Raw genomic sequence first — 27,379 nt, 5'->3', positions numbered from 1 at the left:
GAATAGACGTTGGAAAGATATTTGTATTTTACTAAGCTATATGCTATACTAGTTTGCTCCATTGCATTCATCGTAAACCTAAGCCATAGGGGTTTGGGTTTTTTTTTGGGGGGGGGGGGGGGGATTCACAATCGCACCGTACTTGTCAGCTGCCTAAAATATGACCAGATTTGAGAAAGATGTGGACGTTCTGGTCGAAAAAAAATTAATCATTACAAGAAATGAATAATTAAAAAACAAATTTCGTTCGTTCATTGTGCATCCCATTGAATTGGCTTTCAATTTCAAAGCGCCTGTGTAACATGGTTCACTGTTAAAGCGTTTGGGTGATCAAAGAGAGCGTCCATATTTACACGCCATGGTTTTTTTTCATGCCACATGTGCATGTCTAGGTGTTTTTGCTGTCTGTGTAATCCATGTGTAACTTATCTCTATAATGTCTACTCAAACTTACGATTGTCTAAAGATGTTGGGGTTTTCTGGCAGTGTCTGTGTGTGTTTCCTCCTCTCTGTTGTTGTTCCATGTGCAACAAATCTATATTCGCATCATAATTTCAGCCGTCTGGGGAGACGTTTTTGGTTTCGTGTGTCTGCTTTTGTCGTGTGTCTGCTTTTGTCGTGTGTCGCTCTGTTATTTCTCCGTGCTACCAGAGTCTATGTGACTATGTTTCGATTTGTTCTGGTTAGCTTTCTTGATGTATCATGTGTCAGATATTCTCTGTAGCAGTAATACACGCTCTGTTTTTTGAGATTTAAAGACCCGTAGTGTCAACCTGACTACAGATGTTCAGTTTTTTGCTAAATTAGCGGATTCGGTGTGATCGCAAAAATACGCATTTGTCCAATAAAATATCAATAAATAACCTTTCTTAACCATTAATTTCCGTCAACGAGACCCAAACGCAAAATTAAGTCATTCCTGAGTAATAATTCAAAATCGTTATCGACATTGAAATTGTATCCTATCATCGCGAGTTCGAGTATTTGCGCGAATAAAATCTACACATAACATTAAGGTGACGCATAACATATCAGAAATGTCAGCTATCATTCGACGAGTTTATATGTGATGGATATTATTTTGTGTTTGCAGGTTGGTGGCCTTCATTGAAGAAAATGCCCCGGACGACGGTCTAGTAGTAGCCCCTGATAAGAAGAAAAACCCGTGGACTGAAACTCGCAAGTGCGTGGTATTGTAGCGACCTTGACGAGCGTGCAGCTGCGTGCAAGGGGGGAAGTCATGTGTGTGTTTCTTCACTATTCACATGAAAAGATTGGAATGTGACGTCCACGATATTATTCTCAGCAGACTATGAACGGTGTACTTATTTCGGAAAATGAAATACTCGTCCATTAACAATTTGTATCGCAAATAATTTATATCGCAATTAACCATTCCTTTTCCTTATGAGTTTCTCCGCTGGTGATGATTTGTCATTCCTGAGCCCAGTTAAAACTATTCCTTTTTATAGTCTATTATTTGAGATAAGACGGGTGGGGCACATTTAAGGTGTGTTTGTATATAGAAATATATAGAAATATATAGTCAATTAGACGATTAGATGTAATTTTATTTTAGTCAGTAATCTGAAAGGGAGATAACTAGAATATTTCACAAATACGTGTAAAGCTAGCAATACCGATACATCATGGCGTATCACTGACACGATACCGCAAATCTGTAATGAAAGCTGTTTCATCGACAGTCAATTAAACATCGTTAGTAATTTAGACAGGACAAGTAAACACATTCGACCTCCAATGTTTACCTGGGCGTAAACATTGGCCATAAGAGCTGTGACCATCCATCATCCGCTGACGAGTTCGCGTAGCCGTAATCGAACGCATCGATCGGCGTGTGACGTCACGCCAACGCTGTAAGCGATGTCTTCTGCCAAAAGAGTTTCCTTTGCAATAAGAAAAGAAGGCCGTGGTTCCACACAGGGCTGTGAAGTTTCATTGCTTCATGTCTGGTTGGTGTGTTTAGGTTGCCTGCAATGAGCCAGTCACGACCGGATGACGTAATCCATGGTTTTAGGCAAACATATGATTATATAATATCAAAGAAGTTTTACTTTCTACACAAACAATATACGTAATAAACGTGTTTTTGAAATACGTACATTGTTTGTGTATGAAGTAAAACTTTGATATCACATATTTTCAAAACGATGAATCTTATTGAAGAAAATATATGATTAGTTGTTTATTAGTCACATACAACGTCATTGAATTTTTTAGAGTAAAAACATAGTTATTTATAGCTGCGTATAGCGGTAAGAAAGGTACGTATTTATATTGGAAATATTCATGACAATTGTGTTGAGCATAATGTTGAGCTTTTTATTACCTGTTGTAATATTTGACAGTTAATGTACGTGTAGCTATGGTAGAATATATGTTTGAACATCAATACACTAAAACCTCGATATACTGCCATCATTTGTCAAGCACATTTTGGCGTTAAAAAGAGGTTTGGCAAAACAACGAGGGAAACTTATAAAGGCATGTTTTGAAGACCAAATGCTATATTTCAAATAGTTTGGCGGCAAGGCAGGTGGCAAATGAAACGAGGGGCCTTATATCGAGGTTTTACAAAATTAGATTTCTATCAGTGTAGGTAAGCGTTCCTGCCATTTCAGATGCAATATCTTGATATATAAAAGACACAGCTAGAAAAATCATGTTCACTTTTTTGTTTTAAAAGGTGAAAAATCTTGTTTAATTATTGAAAACGTTTCCATTCAGGATGATACCTCAGTTTTTTACCTCTTTTTATAGTTGTATTTTTTATAATGCAGACAAAAAAGCAGTCACCAAATATACCACACAACAAAATCTTGTTCTTTTTAATCAGAACTAATATATAAAAGTACAAATCTGTGATTGATAACAGAAGATAATTTTATTTACATTTTTTACAAAATCTGAATCGTTTGTTTTAAACTTTAATATAGCAAAAAAAAACATTTGGTTTCAACTTATATATCAAGCTTTATATGAATGGGTTTCTTTCTGCTACTACTTCCCAAACTTTTGACACCTTTTGTGAAAATATGGTTTCGGAATTTTGTTAGAAAAGTTTAAGATCTGTGACATTAGCAGAGATCTAAAGGAGGAAAAAAGACAATATATCAATACTATTTGTTTTGGTATGTAAGGACGCTGGATCACAAATTCGTGGAGTGATGAAGCCACTCATTATACTGCCAACATATCTTATAAGTTAACTATATAAGAACATTTGTGTTAGTGATGTTACGAAAACTTGATAAAAATTATAATGAATCTCGTTATAATGCCTGCATCAGCCTCCAATTTTGTAAGTTTGTTTAATATGATTTGTATCAGTTGTGAGAACATTGGTTGAAATGAAAATAAAACTCGTTATACTGCCAACGCTTCAATTCGACGAAGGTTTGTCGTTGTAACGAAATTTGGTGTTATATCGAGTGACATGGGGGGAACCTCTTTATACTGCCATCGTTTTATAACGAAGATTTGGCATTACAACGGTTTGACGATATATCGAAGGAGGTGTATAAAATAACTATTTAGAATGTAGGAGATGTTGATTTGACACTAGGGGCGTTATATCAAGGTTACATTGCATTCAGATGGGAGGAGGGCACTTTATTACATCTTAGTACAAGGGCATGTTACTGATGTACAGAGTTAAGCACAAACTTACAGATAATTTGACTAAAACTAGATGACTCGATTGAGTAATCACTGATTTCATCCTGGTAAATGTCATATTATAGCATATCGCCATAGCAAAGACGCCATAATGAATTGTAACAGTCAGGTCAAAGAAAGAATACCAGGCGGTATTCACTAGATACTGTAGAAGTGGATATTTTTGCGGTGTGGATTTATTCGCGTTTTCGCGTTGAGTTAAGTAAACGCGAAAATATCCGCACGCAAACATTTATTTGTAGATTATATAGGTCAAGGATATCTAGATTTCATAATCATTGACAACATCGAAAATTCTACACCGCGAGCACTTTGAAGAGTCACAAGGCAAAAATTTCCGCTTTTACAGTATCATTATATAGATTATAGGAATCGCTTGTTGATATCTTGTATAAATGAAAAGATTATAAAAGAATAATATTGTTACAACTAAAAATACATGATTAATTACGAAAAATAGTTTACATATAATATTATGCATTAATGAGCCTGCTGTAGTGATCGTAGAGCCACAGATTTCTTAATACAGTAAAACCTCGTTAAACTGCTATTTTCTTTTAATCAGCCAGTTTTTGTGTTGAATATGACTTTTGGCAATATGTCAAGTAAGCAATGAAACAAGAGCAAATCGTCATTGAAACATTTTGGCGGTAAGCGAGGGGGCAAAGGAAGGAGGTTGCATTATATCGAAGTTTTACTTTTAACGACACGGGTTAATTTATTTACAGATTTCATTCCACTTTTACGATATAATGCGTGTCTGATCACTTTATCTAAATATTTCTGGTTAAATTTACACTTTGATGATTCCTATGCAAAACAATAATCCAGTCTGCGGAAAAGACGTCCATGGTGTGATGCTAACCAATGGCCCGACCTCCCACGGGAGGTATCGCCGGGACAGCAACACCCACCACTGTCTCTGTATGCACAATATGTATCTGTATATATATACATGTCCCATGCAATAACCGAAAATTAAAAATAACTGTTATCATATCTTTCACCTGTCGTCCAATGTTGTTTTTGTTTTATTCTATCCATTAAGATGGAGAGTCCCGTCATATTTCTACTGTAAACAGGTCTTAAGGTGGAAAGTCCGTCATATTTCTACTGTAAACAGGTCTTAAGGTGGAAAGTCCCATCACATTTCTCCTGTAAACAGGCCTTAAGGTGGAAAGTCCCGTCACATTTCTACTGTAAACAGGCCTTAAGGTGGAGAGTCCCGTCATATTTCTACTGTAAACAGGCATTAAGGTGGAAAGTCCCGTCACAGTTCTGCTGTAAACAGGCCTTAAGGTGGAGAGTCCCGTCATATTTCTACTGTAAACAGGAATAAAGGTGGAAAGTCCCATCACATTTCTGCTGCATATAGGTCTTAAGGTGGAAAGTCCCGTCACAGTTCTGCTGTAAACAGGTATAAAGGGGGAAAGTCCCGTCACATTTCTGCTGTATATAGGTCTTAAAGTGGAGAGTCCCGTCACAGTTCTGCTGTAAACAGGTCTTAAGGTGGAAAGTCCGTCACATTTCTGCTGTATATAGGTCTTAAAGTGGAGAGTCTCGTCATATTTCTACTGTAAACAGGAATAAAGGTGGAAAGTCCCATCACATTTCTGCTGCATATAGGTCTTAAGGTGGAAAGTCCCGTCACAGTTCTGCTGTAAACAGGTCTTAAGGTTGAAAGTCCCGTCACATTTCTGCTGTAAACAGGTCTTAAAGTGGAGAGTCCCGTCACAGTTCTGCTGTAAACAGGTATTAAGGTGGAAAGTCCTTCACATTTCTGCTGTATATAGGTCTTAAAATAGAGAGTCCCGTCATATTTTTACTGTAAACAGGTATAAAGGTGGAAAGTCCCGTCACATTTCTACTGTATATAGGTCTTAAGGTGGAGAGTCCCGTCACATTTCTACTGTAAACAGGCCTTAAGGTGGAGAATCCCGTCATATTTCTACTGTAAACAGGCCTTAAGGTGGAAAGTCCCGTCACAGTTCTGCTTTAAATAGGTATAAAGGTGGAAAGTCCCGTCACATTTCTGCTGTATATAGGTCTTAAGGTGGAGAGTCCCGTCACATTTCTACTGTAAAAAGGCCTTAAGGTGGAGAGTCCCGTCAAATTTCTACTGTAAACAGGCCTTAAGGTGGAAAGTCCCGTCACAGTTCTGCTTTAAATAGGTATAAAGGTGGAAAGTCCCGTCACATTTCTGCTGTATATAGGTCTTAAGGTGGAGAGTCCCGTCACATTTCTACTGTAAAAAGGCCTTAAGGTGGAGAGTCCCGTCAAATTTCTACTGTAAACAGGCCTTAAGGTGGAAAGTCCCGTCACAGTTCTGCTGTAAACAGGTCTTAAGGTTGAAAGTCCCGTCACATTTCTGCTGTAAACAGGTCTTAAAGTGGAGAGTCCCGTCACAGTTCTGCTGTAAACAGGTCTTAAGATGGAGAGTTCCATCACATTTGTGCTGTTAACAGGTCTTAAGGTGGAGAGTCCCGATAAAAGTTCTGCTGTAAACAGGTCTTAGGGTGGAAAGTCGCGTTACAGTTCTGCTGTATATAGGTCTTAAAGTGGAGAGTCCCGTCACATTTCTGCTGTATATAGGTCTTAAAGTGGCATTACAAGGTGTTTTTTTTATAAGATTTATGGTATTTTTCTATAGCCATACAAAGACACCTACTGGTTACTTGCCTTCTCTGGTGTTTTTTTAAACCTTTCCCAGTGAAATCGCTGAAAAACAAATTAAAGACTAGAAGCACGATGGATCAACTCGCTGCTTTAATCAAGGGTTCGGGGCTGGGGTGTCGTATCCCTTGGCAGAAATGATTTTGTTGGAAAATGATGGTATAATAAAAATATATTTTTTGTATAAAACTATTTCCTTTAGTAAACGCAATAACTCAAAGTTACGAAAAAAACTGACAGATTTGACCTGCGCTTTGTTGGATATATAACACATAGTCTTGGGACTCTCTACTTTAAAGTTGCCTCTAAATGTTGAGAACTAAATCGCTCCAGTGGGTTGTCGACTCGGGCATGTGTGTGCAATGTTTGCTGATTATTCTGAACATGCAACGATGGTTCTTAGCAACAACGTCGGTTACAAGAGTTACCAAAAACATTGACACGTCATCAGTTTGGAAAAACGAATATACGGATCATTGAAACTTTACTAAAAGTGATTAAGATCCTTTAAACAACAGCGTTCGGAAAGCAAATATCTCAGATTACCCTGATTCGGTTAAACGAATCTATTCAACAAAGTATAAAGTTAGCGATTAAACACCAGTTTAAATCAGCATCTGAATGGGACGCAACGCTGTGTGCAGTGGTGATACACAGGGTAACCAACCGCTGAATTGAGAACCTTGCCGTGCCAGGGGACGTTACTCTGGTGGTGAACACGGTAACCAACCTCAGAGTAAGGGACCTAATAGTGCAAGGGGACGTTACTCTGGTGGTGAACACGGAAACCAACCTCAGAGTAAGGGACCTAATCGTGCAAGTTCCCTTACTCTGTGGTTGGTTACCGTGTTCACCACCAGAGTAAGGGACCTTATCGTACAAGGGGACGTTACTCTGGTCATGAACACGGTAACCAACCACAGAGTAGGGGACCTAATCGTTCAAGGGGACGTTACTCTGGTGGAGAACCAATCAGAGAGTTTGGGAACCTATATATATATTTAACCATGCAAGAGACATAACTTTATTCGTACACACGGTAAACAACCGATGAGATTGGAACCTAATCGTACAAAGGGGAGATAACTCTAGTGGTGAACACGGTAACCAATAAGAAAATGGAGAACCTAACCATGCAAGGGACATAATTCGAGTGGTTAGGTAACCAACCACTGAGTGGAAAAATCTACTCGTGTAGCTGAGATAATGCTAATTAATGTTGGCAACTGAATTGTAAAGAGTAGATAACTCTTGTGATATACAAGGTATGCAATTAACTAAGAAGGGAACCTAACCGTGCAGGGAAAGTACCTCTAGTGATTCACATACATGTATCAACTACAGAATTCGGAACTTAACCGCTTTAGTCCTCCATACATATTCACTAACAAACAAGTGGTCGATGGACATCAACCGCACAGGGGTCCTAACTCTAGTGAAGGGAGATTATAAGTAACTACTGCGTCAGGGACCGAAACGAAATATAGCGATTTAGTGTTTTGATAAATTAAGTAATTTGATAAAATACTTCGTATGATCTATAAAAGTTCTTATTCGACACAAACAACACAAAATCGAATTCCATTCAGAAAATTTTTGACTATGTGTCAGATCATATTTGCTTCAAAAATAATGTTTGGTCCTACAGCAAGGTTTTTTTACAAAGTATTATGAAATACTTCGGTGATCAAAACGTTTGCATGCTACCTAGGACTCTTACGTAACCTAGTTTAACTGTCAAATACCTGAATATACTTATAATCACACATTTTAAAATCAAAACCATACACATTTCCAGTATACGAAATAATAACATGTTATTTCTATGTGTCAGACGGAAATGTAAACGAAGTTTGACTCATTTTTGTCAGCTTGATTTCTCGCCGTCAGGTTTGAAATCAAGTTCATAAAGTTGTACATGCAGTTGTACATTTTATGTATAAACATATCTTCAGCTTGCAAACATGAAAAAAGTATGCATTTACTGTACCAAAGTTCTAAATTAGACAATTTTGAAACAGACTATAGCCAATTAACAAACAATCTATTAAGAGTAAGATTGTTGGCTAAGTGAGATGACACTGTTGGTGTAAATGTTGAAGAGCTTCACAAGTAGACAGCAAGCGTTGGTCCAGATCCAAAATACAACATACTAGAGCTAAAAACTAACCTGTTTACAATTAGGAACGGGGAAGTATTAAAAATTGTTAGGTATGCGGCCGATAGGAAATTTACCAACATTCAAAACTGTTTCAATTATTTCGAAAATCAATCCCAAGCGTTTGTGTTTGGCTAAACGAGATTTTCCGGCGAAGTTAATGACCTTGAAATTCTTTTTTTCGCACAGAACTTCCACACGGCAAGATTGTTACAACGTGTAAGACGATTGAGAGTTATTAATGCCAGGAAAATCGACCCTGATGCGGGTGTCTGTCTCGGCCATTCGATGAAGGGCAGGGCCTGAATGTGTAGACAAATTAATGCAAAAATTTCACTCGACATAAAGAAATTCAAACGGAAAATGTATATGCATAGGAATTCAGAGTAATTTTCTAAAGAAATGAAACACAGAAATATTTGTAAATATCCAGATGCTTCTCAAAAAATACATTTTGAAAAGTTCTGTTTATGGCTTGTTAGCTACTTGAAACATGTTAACTTTGTCTGCACACGTTGTACTTCCAGAAGCGTAAGTTGTACCATCGTTTTATCCGGTGTTGTGTCGCGGAGTCAAAATTTAAAAGAAAACTACTTCTTATGAATTGGTGGACAGATATTAACCAAACATTATGCTAAGTATTCCTGGGGAAAAAAGGAGAGTGTTTTTTTACGAGAGCAATGCGATGAAAACTAATCTGAATCCGGGTGTCCGCAAGTGAGGTCAGTGGCTTTACTACTTAAAAACTGGAGAAGTAAGAAAACTATATTAGTTAAATGATAATTTGTCGAAAGCAATTGATTGCGACGGGAAGTGGCTTTCATTATTGAGTGAAATATTATAGTGTTCGTCACGATAATTAATGGATCGACAAGGATGGATCACGTGACTCCTTTTTGTCGTTTTAAGTGAACAATTATGGTCTTATGGCGACGGTTCAAAACAAGAAGAAAAAATACGATATTCAATATAAACAACACGGAGCTATTATATGAAAAAAAGTTATGTTTGTAAATAACCTAACAGAAATATTACTTATTTCATTACTCCACAGAAAGTTTACCACATTGTTGACTTCTTGGTGCTTCTGTTATCACATCATCAAAAGAACAGCTGTTGATTGATCTGTTGGTAACAGCTGGTATCTATGAAAAAAGATGAAAACGATTATCACATAATATCGTTTAATTATTACGAAGGTATCTGTTACATTTCGTTTGAAGTCGATATAAAACCGTGTGGATGTCGGTATTGACAGTTCTGTCGCGTGATCCTTGACATATGACGTCAATGCACACTCAGAGTTCAGGCGTGACGTATTAATATTCCCGTGGGTATATCTTGTTGTTCTGTGGGGAGGATATTACTAGTAATAGACTTAAACATAAATGTTTACGGAAAATAATAGGGATAATTTGTTTCAGTTGCGTTATATATGCAAATATGGACTATGGTCTGAATAAAGAGGCAGATATGTCTGCGTTCGGAATAAACTAAGTTAAAAGCTTCGCCAATGGCAATCAAAACTTCCGTTTTTCTCCTTTATATGTACTGTATCGTCATAATAGGGTTCGCCATAAATGTAACAAAGCGTCTTACGCACCAAAACTTGTCTGCCGCTGTCGACAAGTGGTTAAGGCGTCTGGCATTCTGCTACCACTAGCCCTCCACCACTTGGTCGGGTTCGACACCTACGTGGGACAGTCGCCAGGTACTGGCCGTAGGTCGGTAGTTTTCTCCGGGAACTCCGGCTTTCCTCCACCACCAAAACCTGACACGTCCTTAAATGACCATAGCTGTTAATAGGACGTAAAACACAAACAAAGAAATCAAAAACTGTTTGTATGAACACCCACATTAAGAAGAAAAACAATTTACAATTATCGTATTCGATTTGTTTTTGATCTTTTTTACGTAACGCCGTGTTATCATGTACAAAAAGAGTGAGAAACATGAAAGGCTTTTAACTTTCAAAACACACACAAAGTCCTAAGTTTGTGATGGTTTATGTATCAAAGCATAATTTGAATGATGCTCCAGATAGGGATACTAATGTAAACTCATTATGCAGCTCAATTTTGTTATTGTTAACTCAATTAAAACTCAGCTTGGTTAATGTTAACTCAATTAAAACCCAGCTTTGTTAATGTTAACTCAATTAAAACTCAGCTTTGTTAATGTTAACTCAATTAAAACTCAGCTTTGTTAATGTTAACTCAATTAAAACCCAGCTTTGATAATGTTAACTCAATTAAAACTCAGCTTTGTTAATGTTATCTCAATTAAAACTCAGCTTTGTTAATGTTAACTCAATTAAAACTTAGCTTTGTTAATGTTAACTCAATTAAAACTCAGCTTTGTTAATGTTAACTCAATTAAAACTCAGCTTTGTTAATGTTAACTAAGTAATCAGCTTACCTTTGTAAATGTGACAATAAGCAGCACAACTTTGTTAATGTTAACTCAATAAGCAGCTCAATTGTGTTAATATTACCTCAATAAGCAGTTCAACTGTGTTAATGTAAACTTAATAAGCAGCATAACTGTGTCAATATTAACTCAATAAGCAGCTACAACATTATTAGACGGAGTGTGAACTTAATAAGCAGATGAGCTTTGCCACCACGTGTTAGCTCAGTAAGCAGAACTAATTTGTCCGTCTGGGGTGGGAATCGATGAGTTCTGTAACTTTGACAGTCTTAATTTGACGATGCTATGAGTCTTTGTCTGACTTGACACTTGACTTTGCCAACCTCGTTTTTATTTGCCTGGGGTTCATCAAACACAAATCATTGTTTATTTTTTCTTCTCTTCAACAAGTCCTAGTTTCTCCCCATGGACGTACGAAATCACATCACTTGTAAAGCATTCCGGAAAACTGGTGGTGATTTGGCACATATTTCCTCTTCGTCAAAATCATGTGCGCCAATTACGCTGCCAGATACCTAACGCATGACATGGATTCAGGTTCTAACGCCATGTTTTTCTCTCATTATTTTCATCGGTGTTTCTTGGTGTTTTACGTCCTATGGTAATTTGGTGGTAAAGGAAAACCGGATAATCCGGAGAAAAAACACCGACCTGCGGCCAGTAACTCACGACTACCCCAAGAAGACCTCGAATCCGCGACCCAGTGAAGGGCAAGTGCATCGTGGGCGGTCAGACGCATTAACCACTCGGCGACCGCGACCAATCATTGTTCGGTACGTTTTTAAAAAAGCCTTTGACCTAGATTGATCTTTACTCGATTTATTGCGCTTTTATCTCATAATATATCAAAAGACATCGTTAAATACAGTACTAACCTGAGTTTACCGACTATTGTTTTCATAGTATTCCATAATATACCAGTGAAACCATCCTTTAACGACATCTGAATTTAACATTACGCTTAAATTCTATGACACTTGACTTAACTGACACATCTGACTTTATTGACAGTGAATCTAACTTTACTTACACTTTATTTAATCGACATCCTCTGGTATACGGAACTTTAGCGATACCTGACTTAAATGACATCCACATATTCCGTCTTTGCGTATTGCAGAGTTATCTTCTCTTGAGAGCAAGCATTGATTGTTACGTCATTTGTTTGTGAGAGCAACGTCATCAATTTTTGAGAAAACGACGTAATTTTCTCACACAAACCAATGACGTAACAATCAATACCTGCTCTCAAGAGAAGATAACTCTGCAAAGACGGAATAGTGTTAAACATAACCTTAGCGACATCTGACTTTATTAACACTCTGTTAAATCATATTTTTTTTTACTGACACCTGACTTTAAGAACACCCTATAATAAATTAGCGAAACTTTACATGAAACCTGACTTTACCAAAACCTGCCTTCCACGTATACAGTGAGACCTGACTTTACTGAAACCTGCCTTCCAGGACCTCCTGTAATATACAGTGAGACCTGACTTTATTGAAACCTACCTTCCAGTACCTCCTGTAATTAGTCCGCATTATTCTGGCGTTTTATCGACTTTTTTCATATCGGTCTGTCGTCGATTAACGTCAGAACTTCGGCCCTCTATAATATGCTGGAAATATGCGACCCGCGCCCGGAGCGCACTTCAAACTGATATTTTAGAAATAAATCGTCACTTTCACACACATGTCGCACATGGATCGAAAGACCTATTCTTTATGCACAAGATGACCATACATTACATGCCTCAAACAATCAATACAATCACTAAAAACATATTTTATCAAACTTACTCTGTTTTACTCTTGTTTTTTGATAGCCCCGCCTTCTAATGCCACGTGACTGAAATCTCGCCGGCCTACGTCATAACGTTGGGAAATACCTTCGGTAACGCGAGATCTCGTCAAGTCATGTGACATTGCTCATGGCCTAATTTCCATTAAAAACATGGGTTGGTATAGAAAACGTTGGAAAATACTTTTCGTAATGATCTTTGAAACATGTTATTGATACCACCTAGTGCATAAAGAATAGATTTTTCGATCCATGTGCGACATGTGTGTGAAAGTGACGATTTGTTTCTAAAATATCAGTTTGAAGTGCGGTCCAGGCGCGGTCACATATTATAGAGGGCCGGAGTTCTGACGTTAATCGACGACAGACCGATATGAAAAAAGTCGATAAAACGTCAGAATAATTCGGACTACCTGTAATATACAGTGGAACATGACTTTACCAAAACCATGCCTTCCAGGACCTCCTGTAATATACATTGAGGCCTGACTTTACCAAACCCATGGTTTCCAGGACCTCAGGTCTGTAATATAAAGTGAGACCTGACTTTACTGAAACCTGCCTTCCAGGACCTCCTGTAATATACAGTGGAACTTGACTTTACCAATACCCTGCTTTCCAGGTATACCGTTAGACATGAATTTACTGAAATCAGCCTTCCATGACCTCCTGTAATATACAGAGAGACCTGACTTTACCACAACCCTGCCTTCCAGGACCTCCAGTAATATACAGCGAGACCTGACTGTATCAAAACCATGCCTTCCAGGACCTCCTGTAATATACAGTGAGACCTGACTTTACCAAAACCTGCCTTCCAGAACCTCCTGTAATATACAGTGAGTCCTGACTTTACCAAAACCCTGCCTTCACGGACCTCCTGTAATATACCATGAAACATGACTTTACCAAAACAATGCCTTCCAGTGCCTCCTGTAATATACAGCGAGACCTGACTGTACCAAGACCATGCCTTCCAGGACCTCCTGTAATATACAGCGAGACCTGACTTTACCAAAACCTGCCTTCCAGGACCTCCTGTAATATACAGTGAGACATGACTTTTCCAAAACCCTGCCTTCCAGGACCTCCTGTAATATACAGTAACACCTGAATTTACCAAAACCCTGCCTTCCAAGACCTCCTGTAATATACAGTGAGTCCTGACTTTTCCAAAACCCTGCCTTCCGGGACTACCTCTAATATACAGTGAGACCTGACTTTACCAAAACCCATCCTTCCAGGACCTCCTGTAATATACAGTGAGTCCTAAATTTACTAAAACCCTGCCTTCCAGGACTACCTGTAATATACAGAGAGACCTGACTTTACCAAAACCCATCCTTCCAGGACCTCCTGTAATATACAGTGAGACCTGATTTTACCAAAACCCTGCCTTCCAGGACCTCCTGTAATATACAGTGAGACTTGACTTTACTGAAACCTGCCTTCCAGGACCTCCTGTAATATACAGTGAGTCCTGACTTTTCCAAAACCATGACTTCCAGGACCTCCTGCAATATACAGTGACACCTGACTCTACTGAAACCTGCCTTCCAGGACCTCCTGTAATATACAGTGAGACCTAACATTACTAAAACCCTGCCTTCCAGGACCTCCTGCAATATACAGTGAGACCTGACTTTACTGAAACCTGCCTTCCAGGACCTCCTGTAATATACAGTGAGACCTGACTTTACTGAAACCTGCCTTTTAGGACCTCCAGTAATATACAGTGAGACCTGACTTTACTGAAACCTGCCTTCCAGGACCTCCTGTAACATACAGTAAGACCCGACTTTTCCAAAACCCTGCCTTCCAGGACCTCCTGTAATATACAGTGAGACCTGATTTTACCAAACCCTGCCTTCCAGGACCTTTTGTAATATACAGTGAGACGTGACTGTACCAAAACCATGCCTTCCAGGACCTCCTGTAATATACATTGAGACCTGACTTTACCAAAACCATGCCTTTCAGGACCTCCTGTAATATACAGTGAGTCCTGACTTTTCCAAAACCCTGCCTTCCAGGTCCTCCTGTAATATACAGTGAGACCTGACTTTATCAAAACCCTGCCTTCCAGGACCTCCTGTAATATACAGTGAGTCCTAACATTACTAAAACCCTGCCTTCCAGGACTACCTGTAATATACAGAGAGACCTGACTTTACCAAAACCCTGCCTTCCAGGACCTCCTGTAATATACAGTGAGACCTAACATTACTAAAACCCTGCCTTCCAGGACTACCTGTATAATACAGAGAGACCTGACTTTACCAAAACCCATCCTTCCAGGACTACCTGTAATATACAGTGAGACCTGACTTTACCAAAACCCTGCATTCCAGGACCTCCTGTAATATACAGTGAGTCCTAACATTACCAAAACCCTGCCTTCCAGGACCTCCTGTAATATACACAGAGACCTGACTTTACCAAAACCCTGCCTTCCAGGACTACCTGTAAAATACAGAGAGACCTGACTTTTCCAAAACCCTGCCTTCCGGGACTACCTCTAATATACAGTGAGACCTGACTTTACCAAAACCCTGCATTAAAGGACCTCCTGTAATATACAGTGAGTCCTAACATTACCAAAACCCTGCCTTCCAGGACCTCCTGTAATATACAGAGAGACCTGACTTTACCAAAACCCTGCCTTCCAGGACTACCTGTAATATACAGAGAGACCTGACTTTTCCAAAACCCTGCCTTCCAGGACCTCCTGTAATATACAGTGAGTCATGACTTTACCAAAACCCTGCCTTCCAGGACCTCCTGTAATATACAGAGAGTCCTGACTTTTCCAAAACCCTGCCTTCCAGGTCCTCCTGTAATATACAGTGACACCTGATTCTACTGAAACCTGCCTTCCAGGACCTCCTGTAATATACAGAGAGACCTGACTTTACCAAAACCCTGCCTTCCAGGACCTCCTGTAATTATATAGTGAGACCTGACTTTACCAAAACCCTGCCTTCCAGGACCTCCTGTAATATACAGTGAAACTTGACTTTACTGAAACCTGCCTTCCAGGACCTCTCCTGTAATATACAGTGAGTCCTGACTTTACCAAAACCCTGCCTCCCAGGACCTCCTGTAATATACAGTGAGACCTGACTTTACCAAAACCCTGCCTTCCAGAACCTCCTGTAATATACAGTGAGACCTGATTTTACCAAACCCTGCCTTCCAGGACCTCCTGTAATATACAGTGAGTCCTGCCTTTACTGAAACCTGCCTTCCAGGACCTCTCCTGTAATATACAGTGAGTCCTGACTTTACCGAACCCTGCCTTCCAGGACCTCCTGTAATGTTCAGTGAAACCTGACATAACCGAAATCTGACATCGAGGACATCACCTCTAATATACAGTGAGACCTGACTTTACCAAAACCCTGCCTTCCAGGACCTCCTGTAATATTCAGTGAAACCTGACATAACCGAAATCTGACATCGAGGACATCCCGTTATGCAGTACAGTGAGATCTGACTTGTTTGGGGTTCATTTGAAGACGGGACCGACTAGGAGGGCGTGTCGCTCTATTGGAATAAACAGTCTCTGACGCAGTATGCATGCCATGTAGCAATTGGCTGTAGGCATTTTTGTGACTTTGGTCGGCAAGATACACGGAAGCAATTTTTGTGGGTCATGTACTCAGCGGCTTAGTAAATCTGGGTCAGAGAAAGTCGTAAAACAATCAAAATATTTCTTGGCAGACAAATGTGTTCTGACGTAAATAATAATTAAAACCGCTGTCTGACAAGTACATTTAGTGTGCGCCGTTTGGAGTCTTTTCAACAACACATATGGAATTCATTATATGCAAAACATAACACACAGCGGAATAAAAAGGGGTAACAGATTGCTCATAACATATAGACTTGTTCTAGCCCCGGCAAACAATTGATTAGTGAACCAAATCTGACACTATAGTTTAAACGTAGTTTATCTCTCGTAAACAAATCGTGGACACTATTCGAAAAACAGCAGAATATCAACGTAACGGTTAATTGTATTTCTCTCATTTCCGTCTGTGTAAGATAGAGATTTCCGTGGTAAGAAAGGGGTGTAAGAAATTTCTATCTGGACTTTTGGAAAACTCCGAAGCCGCAATGCGGAAGCTGAGAGGCGACGTGGTGAAATTAAAAACTTTTACGATATATTTACTCTACTCTCTCTCACAATTACCTCTCGTTAATTGATTTTCAAAGGGAAAAGACAATCAATTAATCAAATAATCAGCTTTATTTCTCTTTACCAATTCAGAATTTACAGAGAAAACATATTTACAACAGCATGCAATATCAAACGTAATAAATATGAAGGACAAATTATGATATTTTTTTAACAAAATTTTGATAAATTTGCATAAATTTCTTGAAATATTAACATTGATTGTATTCATTAGTTTTGAGAACTATTAACTTATGATAACGGTTTGAAAAAAATAGTGCAATATATGATAGTGTATTATCAACATGACAGTGGACATTTCGTCCGGACTATATGCAATATATCTCTATAATTCTAATCAGGTCGATCCACAATCCAGCCTCCACTAATCCGGACATTCCACCATGCAGCCAGGACTAATCAGGTCGATCCACAATCCAGCCATCACTAATCCAGATGTCCAACTACCAGTTATCCGGACGATCCACCATCTAGCTACCTCTAATCCGTTCGATGCACCATCATGCCAACACTTATCCGGTTGTTCCACCATCCATCTAATTTGATTGATCCACCATCCAACTATCACTAATCTTGTTCCACCATCCAGCCACCGTTAATTCGGTTGTTCCACCATCCAGCCACCGTTAATTCGGTTGTTCCACCATCCAATCACCATTGATCTGGTCGCTCCACCACCCAGCCACCACTAATCCAGTCGATCTACTATCCAGCCACCACTAATCCGGTCGATCTACTACCCAGCCACCACTAATCCGGTCGATCTACTATCCAGCCACCACTAATCCGGTCGATCTACTATCCAGCCACCACTAATCCAGTCGATCTACTATCCAGTCACCACTAACTTGATCGATCCACCATCCAGCCTCCAGTTGTCCGGTTGACCACCTTTATCGGTTGTTTTACTGTCCAGACACTCTGATTAATCCGGTTGTCTCTCTATCCGGTCACCACTAATTCGCTAGTTCGGGAACCCCACTAACACTAACTGGATCATTCACTAATGCAGTCACCACTAACCTGGTTAATTGTCTTGATAACAAGCCACCATAAACCATGTCGTTGTCCCGCTGTCTAGCCCGTGCCTCATAGTCATATTAGCCTTACTTTACACAAAAACTGTCCCAGTTCTCCGAACATCTTACAATCTAGACACTTAATCCGGGAAAGAAGGTGGTCGGATTATAGAGGATCCATTGTATACAGGTGTAGCGTACAGTGCAAACAAAGAGGTTCCTTAACGAATGGTGACTGGTTATCATATTTTATAGGTAAAAAAAATCATATTTACTTGGAAATTTGAGACAGTTTTGCGTTTTATATCCCACAACAGCTTTCAACGTGTAAAATAATCCCTTGACTCAAATATCAGTTAAAAAAAAAAAAACATTTATTAAAATACTGATAATATGTGACATTGATTTTTGCATAACAAGCCTATAGATGCATTCTGGTGAACGTGATCACTTAGAGTCGTAATATAATCACGCCTTATTGACTGAAATGTCTGTTCTGTTAAGATAATTGACTATACCATAACAGTAAACGAACTATCTTTTACAAGATACAATATTATTTATTTATTGCCGTTACCTAGCGAAGCAGTTAAACGAAATGTATTTCACAAGGTACAACATTCTCTATTCATCATAGGACATCAGCGTAATAGATAAGCATTTTTACGAGAAACAAAGGTAGAATCAACGAGAAATGTGTACGAAACATACTCCCAATATTTCTAAAATATCAGGTTAAGATCGAGACATATATATATAAGAGGGCATATATGTTTTCAAAAAATGCAATTCTGCGCAAAAGAAAGGAAACATTATTGTTTGTTTCAACTACAAACCATAACGTTCACAAACTTTAGAAGTCAATATCTTTACAGGAATATATGGACATGAACGTCTTGACTTTTATGCCCTGTGAAATAATTCGACGTTATATGATCGATATGATGTTCCTTAATGAAACAATCACAGAATGCTATTTATATAACATAAAAGAATTGCGGTCTCTTATCCTATTAATATATTTAGAATTGAAATTGTTTATTACGTATTAGGAACACGAAGAAGAATAAAACGCATATCTGTCGCTGGACAAGCAATGGTAGTAGATGTACGAACGCACCGGTGGCACACCGATATTGTTAACGGTAAACGAACGCACCGAAATCTTTAGCATCTTCGTCACCAGTACGCTTTATACTAAGGGCGATTTGAAGCACTACATGCAAAGCGATGAATTAACCATGGTTGATAAACAGTGGGAATGGAAACGTGAATTTCCTTCAGCCATTGATAGAATGCCAACACAATATATCCATCGCTAGGATGTTGATTAATGCCAACACAGTCGTGAAGAGTGAAAAGATTATACTAGTGCCTTATGAAAACCATCATGTTCCGAGGTATGTACACAGCGCATTATTTATGCTGTTTATCGACACCGTCTGGTTTTCGACGCTCCGTCTCGTGCGAATGTTAACAGGTTTAAAGGCTTTGCAGTTACTAACGTTTCTTCCATTAGCTCCTATCGTTTCGTGAAGCGCTCTGTCATTGTCCGAATTAAAGTGTTTAACGTGTGTTCAATGTTTTGTTACATCAATAATTTTTAGATGTGTGTAAAAATCAATAAATAAATAAAATGAATAAGTGAAAATAAATATATTCATTAATAAATCAAGCAGAGACGTATATACTGGCTTTATGTGTCTCTGAATTAAGTAAGTAAAGATTACTGTACACTAATTTGAACATAACTTTTAATTTTCATGATAATAGTATGAAAATCTAGAAACTGAAATTGAATTTGAAAATAAATGGAAACCAGTACTAAAATGAAAACCTTAGAGGAGACAATTTTCTTGTCAGTTTAAGCAAATTGCTTCTTTTTCAAGGCAAGACAAATATTGCATATAAAGATACATCAGGTTCAAACTACCAACTTAAAAATAGATTTTGAAAATGATTAACATTGTTTTTCATTCACGGATGATCCATCTGTCCTAGATACCACCAGTGGATGCAATCTAAGGAGCTCCAACAGTTGACTGCTTCAGAGCCGTTATCACTGGAGGAGGAGTACCAGATGCAGCAAAGCTGGAGACAGGATGAAGACAGTACATATATGAATTTTAATTATTATGTATAAAAATGTGAAACTAGGATGCTACATCCATCGTGTAGATGACAGGTAGTGGGTGGATGTATGGTGCTACTGCTAATATGTAGTTTCAGATGTACAATGTACAGCTTATACCTAGTTATCCTCGTATGTTTTTTTTGTTAAAACTAAAGTAATATGGTTTATTTTTTTTAACATTGGGTTGTTTAAATCTTTCTTTTTTTCTTAAATGTAGAACGAAGAAAAAAAAAAGGTATTATTTTGCCTTGAAAAGCAAAATATGAACGATTTAAATAACAGCATGATTTATTTATACTATTCAACAAATTTATACAAAAACGTTTATGCAATTTTTTTTATTTTTTTTACAGAATGCACTTTTATAATACTTGACCTTGCTATATACAGTCCTTCAGGAAAAGATGAAGATGAAATCTGTAAGTTACTGTTGGCTACATTTGATTATACTGTTGGCGACCTTTTCTTGCCATAGCACATATAATTATCTTCATCAAACAGGAATGTTGACTGGTAAAAAACTATGGTTACAGAGACAAATGTATGTTGTATAGTTTGCATTGAAATTAAAATAAATGCAAGCTTTCTTGTGTGCTCGTATGCTTAGCATACCAGACCAGAGTGAGAACAGATATTTGGCGAGAATAGGTCAGCCATCATTATAATGAATTATCCTGACCTAGAAATTGAATCGACCAGGCCAAATATATCCGTTTCCTCTCTTCCTACTGTACCTACCTTTCATGTTAATCCATAGGCTTGTCTTTCTTCATGGGTTTTAAGATTAGTGCTGTTTGTTAAAGTCTGAAATGATGACTCTACATAAACTTTTAAAAAGGAATACTTCAAATTATTCCTCCCTATCCCTCAAGTAGAAGCACATTTATTATTTTTCAATTATAAATTGATTATAAATATTTCTCAATTTGGCTTAATATAAATTGGTTCTTCTATTTTATAACACCAACAACATAACAAAATAATGTTCTTGCTCTTCAGAATTTTTTTTGGGATTTAGTGTTGTGAAATACACAGGAAAACAAATTCTTCACATTGGTGATATTTTTTTAAAATTTCATCTACATGTATTTATTAAAGAGTCAAATTGTAATAGATATTAATTATAATCAAATGAATAAAGGAAGATGTAATATCTCAGGATTTTGTGTATTTCAGCTGCTATGGTTGGTGATGTGAATCTGTTTTTCAATGACGAGGATAATAAGCATTCTGCAGAAATAGAGATTATGATAGCAGGTAAGTTGTAGTACTTAAAAATTATCAATGGCCCGTAAAACAACACACAAAACGAAAAAAAAAAGCAGTGTTAGTCAGATGATGAAGATTATCAACCATTTTCTAAATTTCTGAATGAAGATCATTTTCAATATACACAAAAAATACAACTTTATAAGATATAAAAAAAAATAAAAAAAAATATGTACTTTTCCAAAACCATATTGTGATTGTTTTATTTGTTTGGTTTTAGAACCCAGTGCAAGAAGGAAAGGCTTTGGAAAGGAAACACTGCTATGTATGATGCAATATGGTAAATACGTGAAATCATTATATGTAAAGATGCAAACAAAATAAATACAATACAGTATTGTTTAATTGAAATTGCATTTATTCAAAAACCATCCAGTTCAAGTGCATGTAAGAGTGATGTTCTTAAAATATATTTTACATTCTTTCGTCAGTAATTACTGATAAAAACAACGGTTGGTGTCTGGTACTGGTCACTAAACAGACATTTTATGATTTTTAACTGATCAGCATATGTTGCAATTTTTACAGGAGTACAAACATTGAAGGTTCAGGAGTTCACAGCAAAGATTGGCTTCAGCAATGTGGCTAGTATACAGCTATTCCACAAACTAGGTTTTAAAGAGGTATGAACCAAGAGAGACAACTCTTATATTATGGATGGTGGCGCACATTCTCTTCTCTAATAAATATTAATGCATTCACCCCTGAAATTTCATAATGCCTTATTCTATCCTTTGAATTGGAAGAGTTCAAATATGTCGTCAGGGGTGAATGAGTTAAATAGGCCTACTATTTTATACCAGAGACATAGTATATAGACTTTATATATATATCTGCATATACTAACGAAATTGGAGACATTCTCAGATTTTCTATGCATCAATTGTTGATTACATTTAGACAATTTCCCTAACTTCAAAACAAGCATTTTATAATGTCCAATGTGTATAATCATTTTATGTTATGTGATAAAGCAATTTTCTGACTTTCTATGATTTTTTTCTTCAAATTATCACTGATTATAAAAAAAACATCATTTTGACTGATTTGTCAGGTATACGCAGGGTAAAGTTTCAAAGATAAAAACAAGCCCTTCAACTAAATTAACATGTAATAACTGTCCAGCGAGGATGTAACCGTGTTGGTAGCTTAAGGTGGAGAGAGTCCATGTGCTCCGTCTTGTATCTCTAAAGAAAAAGAGTTCCCAATTTGTTTGAATTAAATAGCAGAGACCTTATCAACTGGCTAACAGACATGATATTTGATATGATACTTTTTTTGTTACTGTGAACTCGCAAAAAGCCAGTAGCCCATATTGTCTTCGTGTATGAATATTGAGAAAATGATAGAAGAAAAATACAGTTAGACCTGTAATTTATCAATGCTAGCTATATAGCCCTGTATCGACATTTTACAACTCAAGAGAGATAACTCCTGCTGATTAAAGTTGTAATGTTACCAATTGGCAGCTTTTCCCGTGCAGTCGGAATTAAATCATGGCATTACACATCACATGAGTGACATTATCTATTTCATACCCTGTGTCACAGTGTTATTAAAATAGTAAAATGATATTTAAATTCTACAAGACTCATCTGACTAGGAGCTTTTCATGTTTGAGATATATTTTGTTGTATCAATTAAACGTTGCTCGGAGCGAGAAGAATATCCAGATTGAGTTAAACATGTGCTGTAATAATTATAATAATAATAATAGCATGCCAAATAGTATTAAGTTAAATATGGAATATTTGTGTGTAGATATTTATCTTTAATGTTGACGACACTTATTCTTCTACCTAAACAACAGATTACTAGACGCATAGAAACTCGTGTGCAGTAAATTAAAACCCTTACATTAATTATTGCATCACGTATCTTTCTTGAGACATAGTTTGCTTATGCGTTTATTTTTGTTTACTCTATAACAGGTATCCAGAAGTGAGGTGTTTGAGGAGGTCACTCTAAAGCATTCTGTAGCAGAACAAGCCTCCACACCACAGACAGGCCTACCTGTCTTCCAAATAGGGCCTTACCGATTAAAATCTTCTTAATGAATAGTTGTTGTTCACTTCTATTTTAAACAGTACTGTAAATAAGAAATTCTACATATGTTTTGCCTAGTTCTATTTAGCAATGCTGACTCAATACAATATTAAACGAAAATATAACCCAAATAAAGATACGATACTCTTTTAAAGATAACAGCATCGGAAGGGAACATTTTTGAACCATTTAATGCGATTTGAAATTTGTGTGTCTTGATGTTTATACAAGGGACTAAACGTATGGTTAATATTGATCTAAATACAAATATTCCCTGATATTCAGTGCAAACTATACTCGTGGAACAGCCTAGCGTCATTTATATGTGTGTTTCTTACGATGGTCCTACGTACGTTATTCGAGGTGGTGGGCAAAGCGTCAAAACGATGTTGATCTCGTTCCAATTTTTGGAGCTGTTCATTGCAGCGAAAATGGAAAGTAAATAGTCTGTTGTGAATCTGATAACCGCAATTCCAGTCAACAATAGAGATGCGAGATACGCCGTGGTTATCCAGTGTGTGTATCATGTGTATGCAAAACCTACTTTACTGAAAGTCCAGGGAACATTTTGTCTCGTTCATCCAGAAGTTTGATTACTGCGTAAGTCTCTATACAAGGCAAGCAATTAGCATCAGTAGTCACTGTTAGAGTCGAGGTCTTGTTAGACGAGAATAGGGAACACTACGTACATCTTGTGCGTTGGAAATGTGATCGTGCTTCTTCCCTTCATTCATGATAAATGGCATTATGCAGACCCACAATATTAAACACAAAACATACATGTACACTCCGTGTATGTACATATTTCCTTTTCACTATGAGAACGATTGAGTTACAGCTCCATAAATTTATTACGAGCTAAGCGTTTTAAATCACTAACTATTCCTATAGCTCATCTGTCTTGACCAAATTAAGATGTTTAAGTACAGTATGTGTGGTCGTGTCAACTACATGTAACTAACGATAAAAAAAAATCCGGCTATAATTTTGTGTGTGTTCATTGGGTCTTTTGGTATATACATATTACTATGTAAGAGATAGTGTGCATCCAACGGAGAATCGAACCCGCGATCCTAGACTTTATAGTCTGACGCTCTACCACTGAGCTAAAGGGAAATTCCCTCTAGCGCGAAGCTAGTAGGCGGCCGTATTCATGTGTAGAATTTAAATCTGTCGGACTACTCCCCACTTAAATGTGTTCGCCCTCGAACAACACAACAACCCAGGATATATTTCCTTGTCGCCACAAGGAGGGCCACGGACAACATTTGTAACAGAAAAGGAAGAAGCGTGCTTCGACCGGGGATCGAACCTGCGAGCCCATACTTCCTAGTCGGACGCTCTGCCACTGAGCTAAATGGAAATTCCGTCTAGCGAGAAACTAGAAGGCGGACGTATAATTAAAATCTGTCACAAATTTAAATCATTGAGTTTCGCGAGCAGGTTTTCTGAGTATTTATTCGCGAGCAGTATGACATTGCGCTGCACTCAACGCATTGTGTCTTGTGTTAACGTTATGTGTGATAGTTCGCTCTGTACGTGCTTCAATCTGATTCACCTAACTGGGTTTGAAGCTCTGACGTACTGTGGCATGTCTTGTTTGTGTCCAGCACTTCCCACGTGGTAATTATAAATGACCACTCCTGTCCCATCCTTATCTCACGGTTTCGCATACGGTAAGCAAACTAAAACGTGATATCGTGTTTATCGGTAAGTTGAACCTGATGACGCTCATCGTTGTTTCCTAATTCCGAGACTTTCTATTTGGTAATTGTAGTTCCAGCCTCCATATATGTTCTCGACTGTGGCATTGAGTCATATTTTTTGCTGTTCAATAATGAGATGATGTTAAATGGAGACAGTTCGGGTTCTAACATCTAATGAAATAAACCCTGTCTGCAATATATCCAAATATGGACAGCTAGACCGACCATGTAAGTACGTTTGAACCGTACTCAGATAAGAAATACTGTCTGCCCACTTATTGCCTGTTAATAGATTATATTCATAAATAAAAACCTTTTCAACAGACATAAATAAAAACCTTTTAACGGATGTAAATAAAAGACTTATTTAGAAATATTTCTAGATCTCTTCACTCTTAACAGATTTAGCCTTTGTTTCCTCGTCGAACGATCCATCCTTATTTTCTCTTGCCTGAGACTCTCTTGTTTGGTGTACGTTTCAATCACCATTTTACCTTATTTATAATACAGTATACCTGATTGGTTTGAACACATAACATGACTGGAGAACAAACATCGAGTCTCCCTTTCGCTATCTATTTTTCCAGTAGACTGGATTGCCTGCCATAGCTTTTCTACAACCCGGCAGGCTTCGCTTCGAAAATAAAAAAGAGGCCCGTGGGCCTTAACGGTCACCTGCGTTATGTAAAAACTGATGTTATCGATGTTGCCAAATGAAAAAGAAATAATTTTGTAACAAAGGTAACTTGTACTACATGTAATGCAAAAAGTAGCATGTGAAAGGTCTGGGTAGTATATGTACTATGTACAAATAGTATTCTGTCAGTCAGCTGAATTATAGTAAAGCACCTTAAGACCTTTCCATCTATGAAGAGTATTTGATTCTACCATATCTGGACCTTGAGAAGAAGATTTTTGAAATTTTAGTCAATTTGACCCTTTTTGGCCCCGCCCCTCAGGCTCCTGGGGGCTGGGGACAATATAATTCACAATTAAACTATAGTAAAGATTACCCCCTCCTCAGAGGAAAACGTGAGAGCCCAGGGTCATGAAATTCACAATTTTGGTAAAGCACCTTAAGACCCTTCCATCTATGAAGAGTATTTGATTTTACCATATCTTGGTCTTGAGAAGAAGATTTTTGAAATTTCAGTCAATTCAACCCTTTCTGGCCCCTCCCATCAGTCCCTGGGGGTCAGTCAGGGCTGATATGTACATATCATGAAACATCTATCAAATACTGATAATGCTAACCAAGTTTGAATTAATTCCAATGGAAATTAAACAAATGTTGGTCCAAAATGTGATTTCCCTATAAAAACTATAGTAAAGTTTACCCCCTCCCAAGGGGGAAACGTGAGACTCCAGGGTCATGAAATTCACTATTTTGGTAAAGCACCTTACGACCCTTCCATCTATGAAGAGTATTTGATTCAACCATATCTGGATCTTGAGAAGAAGATTTTTGAAATTTCAGTCAATTTGACCCTTTTTGGCCCCGCCCCTCGTGCCCCTGGGGGCTGGGGACCATATAATTCACAATTTTGGTTGACCTTTGGCCATGGAAGGTTTCAAAATTTCATTGAAATTGGTTCAGGGGGTTTTGGAGAAGAAGTCGAAAATATAAATTGTTTACGGACGCAGGACGGACGACGCCAGACAAAAGGCGATCGCAATATAAAGTCCAGTCATTTTACAGGAAACATAAGGTCAACCTCAAACTAATTGCAACATAATTTAATTTGGTGTTTTTTTGTTTGGGAATACATGTAGAATATCACAGAAAAAATCGGCAAAAATCGGAGTTGCGGAAATTTGTCATTTTTCAATATAATGAACAACAATCAGTTTAAAATTGGACGTTACCGGAACTCCAACAATAAATTTCTAAACCTCAAAATAAATATTTTTGAGACTTACAATCAAATATTAAACTTCATATTTCAGATAGAAAAATATTGTTTGACAGCATCTGATGTGGGTAGTATTGTGTGAACTTGTACATGTGTCGTTGACGTCATGACCTTTGTGCTGAGTTTCCTGAACCTGAGCATATTTAGCTTTTCCTTGGGCATTCCTCCATACAACCAAACAATCGCTTCTTTACCAGCCTTAGTCATGGCATCTGGATTTGAGGTACGCTGCTAAAACACTTCAATATGGTCTTTTAGATATTCTGATGCCATCAGCTTTTTAAGAGCAACAGGTTTTCCGATTCCAAACTTTGTCTCGGGTGACCTA

The 27,379-nt window shown here is 37.7% G+C and overlaps 1 protein-coding gene across 1 annotated transcript; it reads left to right on the top strand.

Moving 5' to 3' along the window:
* The first annotated feature begins 19,175 nt into the window (after positions 1-19,175).
* LOC110467350 (N-acetyltransferase 9-like protein) lies at positions 19,176-23,444 on the top strand. The gene is made up of 7 exons (XM_021524464.1): positions 19,176-19,383; positions 19,985-20,094; positions 20,471-20,536; positions 21,294-21,374; positions 21,607-21,666; positions 21,915-22,009; positions 23,318-23,444. The coding sequence occupies exons 1-7, from the start codon at positions 19,307-19,309 to the stop codon at positions 23,438-23,440; spliced, it is 612 nt and encodes a 203-aa protein (XP_021380139.1). The 5' UTR covers positions 19,176-19,306; the 3' UTR covers positions 23,441-23,444.
* The last annotated feature ends 3,935 nt before the right edge of the window (positions 23,445-27,379 follow it).

Source organism: Mizuhopecten yessoensis, unplaced genomic scaffold (assembly GCF_002113885.1).
Source record: "Mizuhopecten yessoensis strain PY_sf001 unplaced genomic scaffold, ASM211388v2 scaffold11171, whole genome shotgun sequence".
Classification (NCBI taxonomy): domain Eukaryota; kingdom Metazoa; phylum Mollusca; class Bivalvia; order Pectinida; family Pectinidae; genus Mizuhopecten; species Mizuhopecten yessoensis.
This window is presented reverse-complemented; position numbering and strand designations above follow the sequence as displayed.

Excerpts from the sequence above, each read along its gene's own strand:
- LOC110467350 (XM_021524464.1), top strand. The coding sequence starts at position 19,307 with ATGTTGATTAATGCCAACACAGTCGTGAAGAGTGAAAAGATTATACTA. Across the intron at positions 21,667-21,914 it reads GCTATGTATGATGCAATATG|GAGTACAAACATTGAAGGTT; the intron begins GTAAATACGTGA and ends CAATTTTTACAG. Across the intron at positions 22,010-23,317 it reads ACAAACTAGGTTTTAAAGAG|GTATCCAGAAGTGAGGTGTT; the intron begins GTATGAACCAAG and ends ACTCTATAACAG.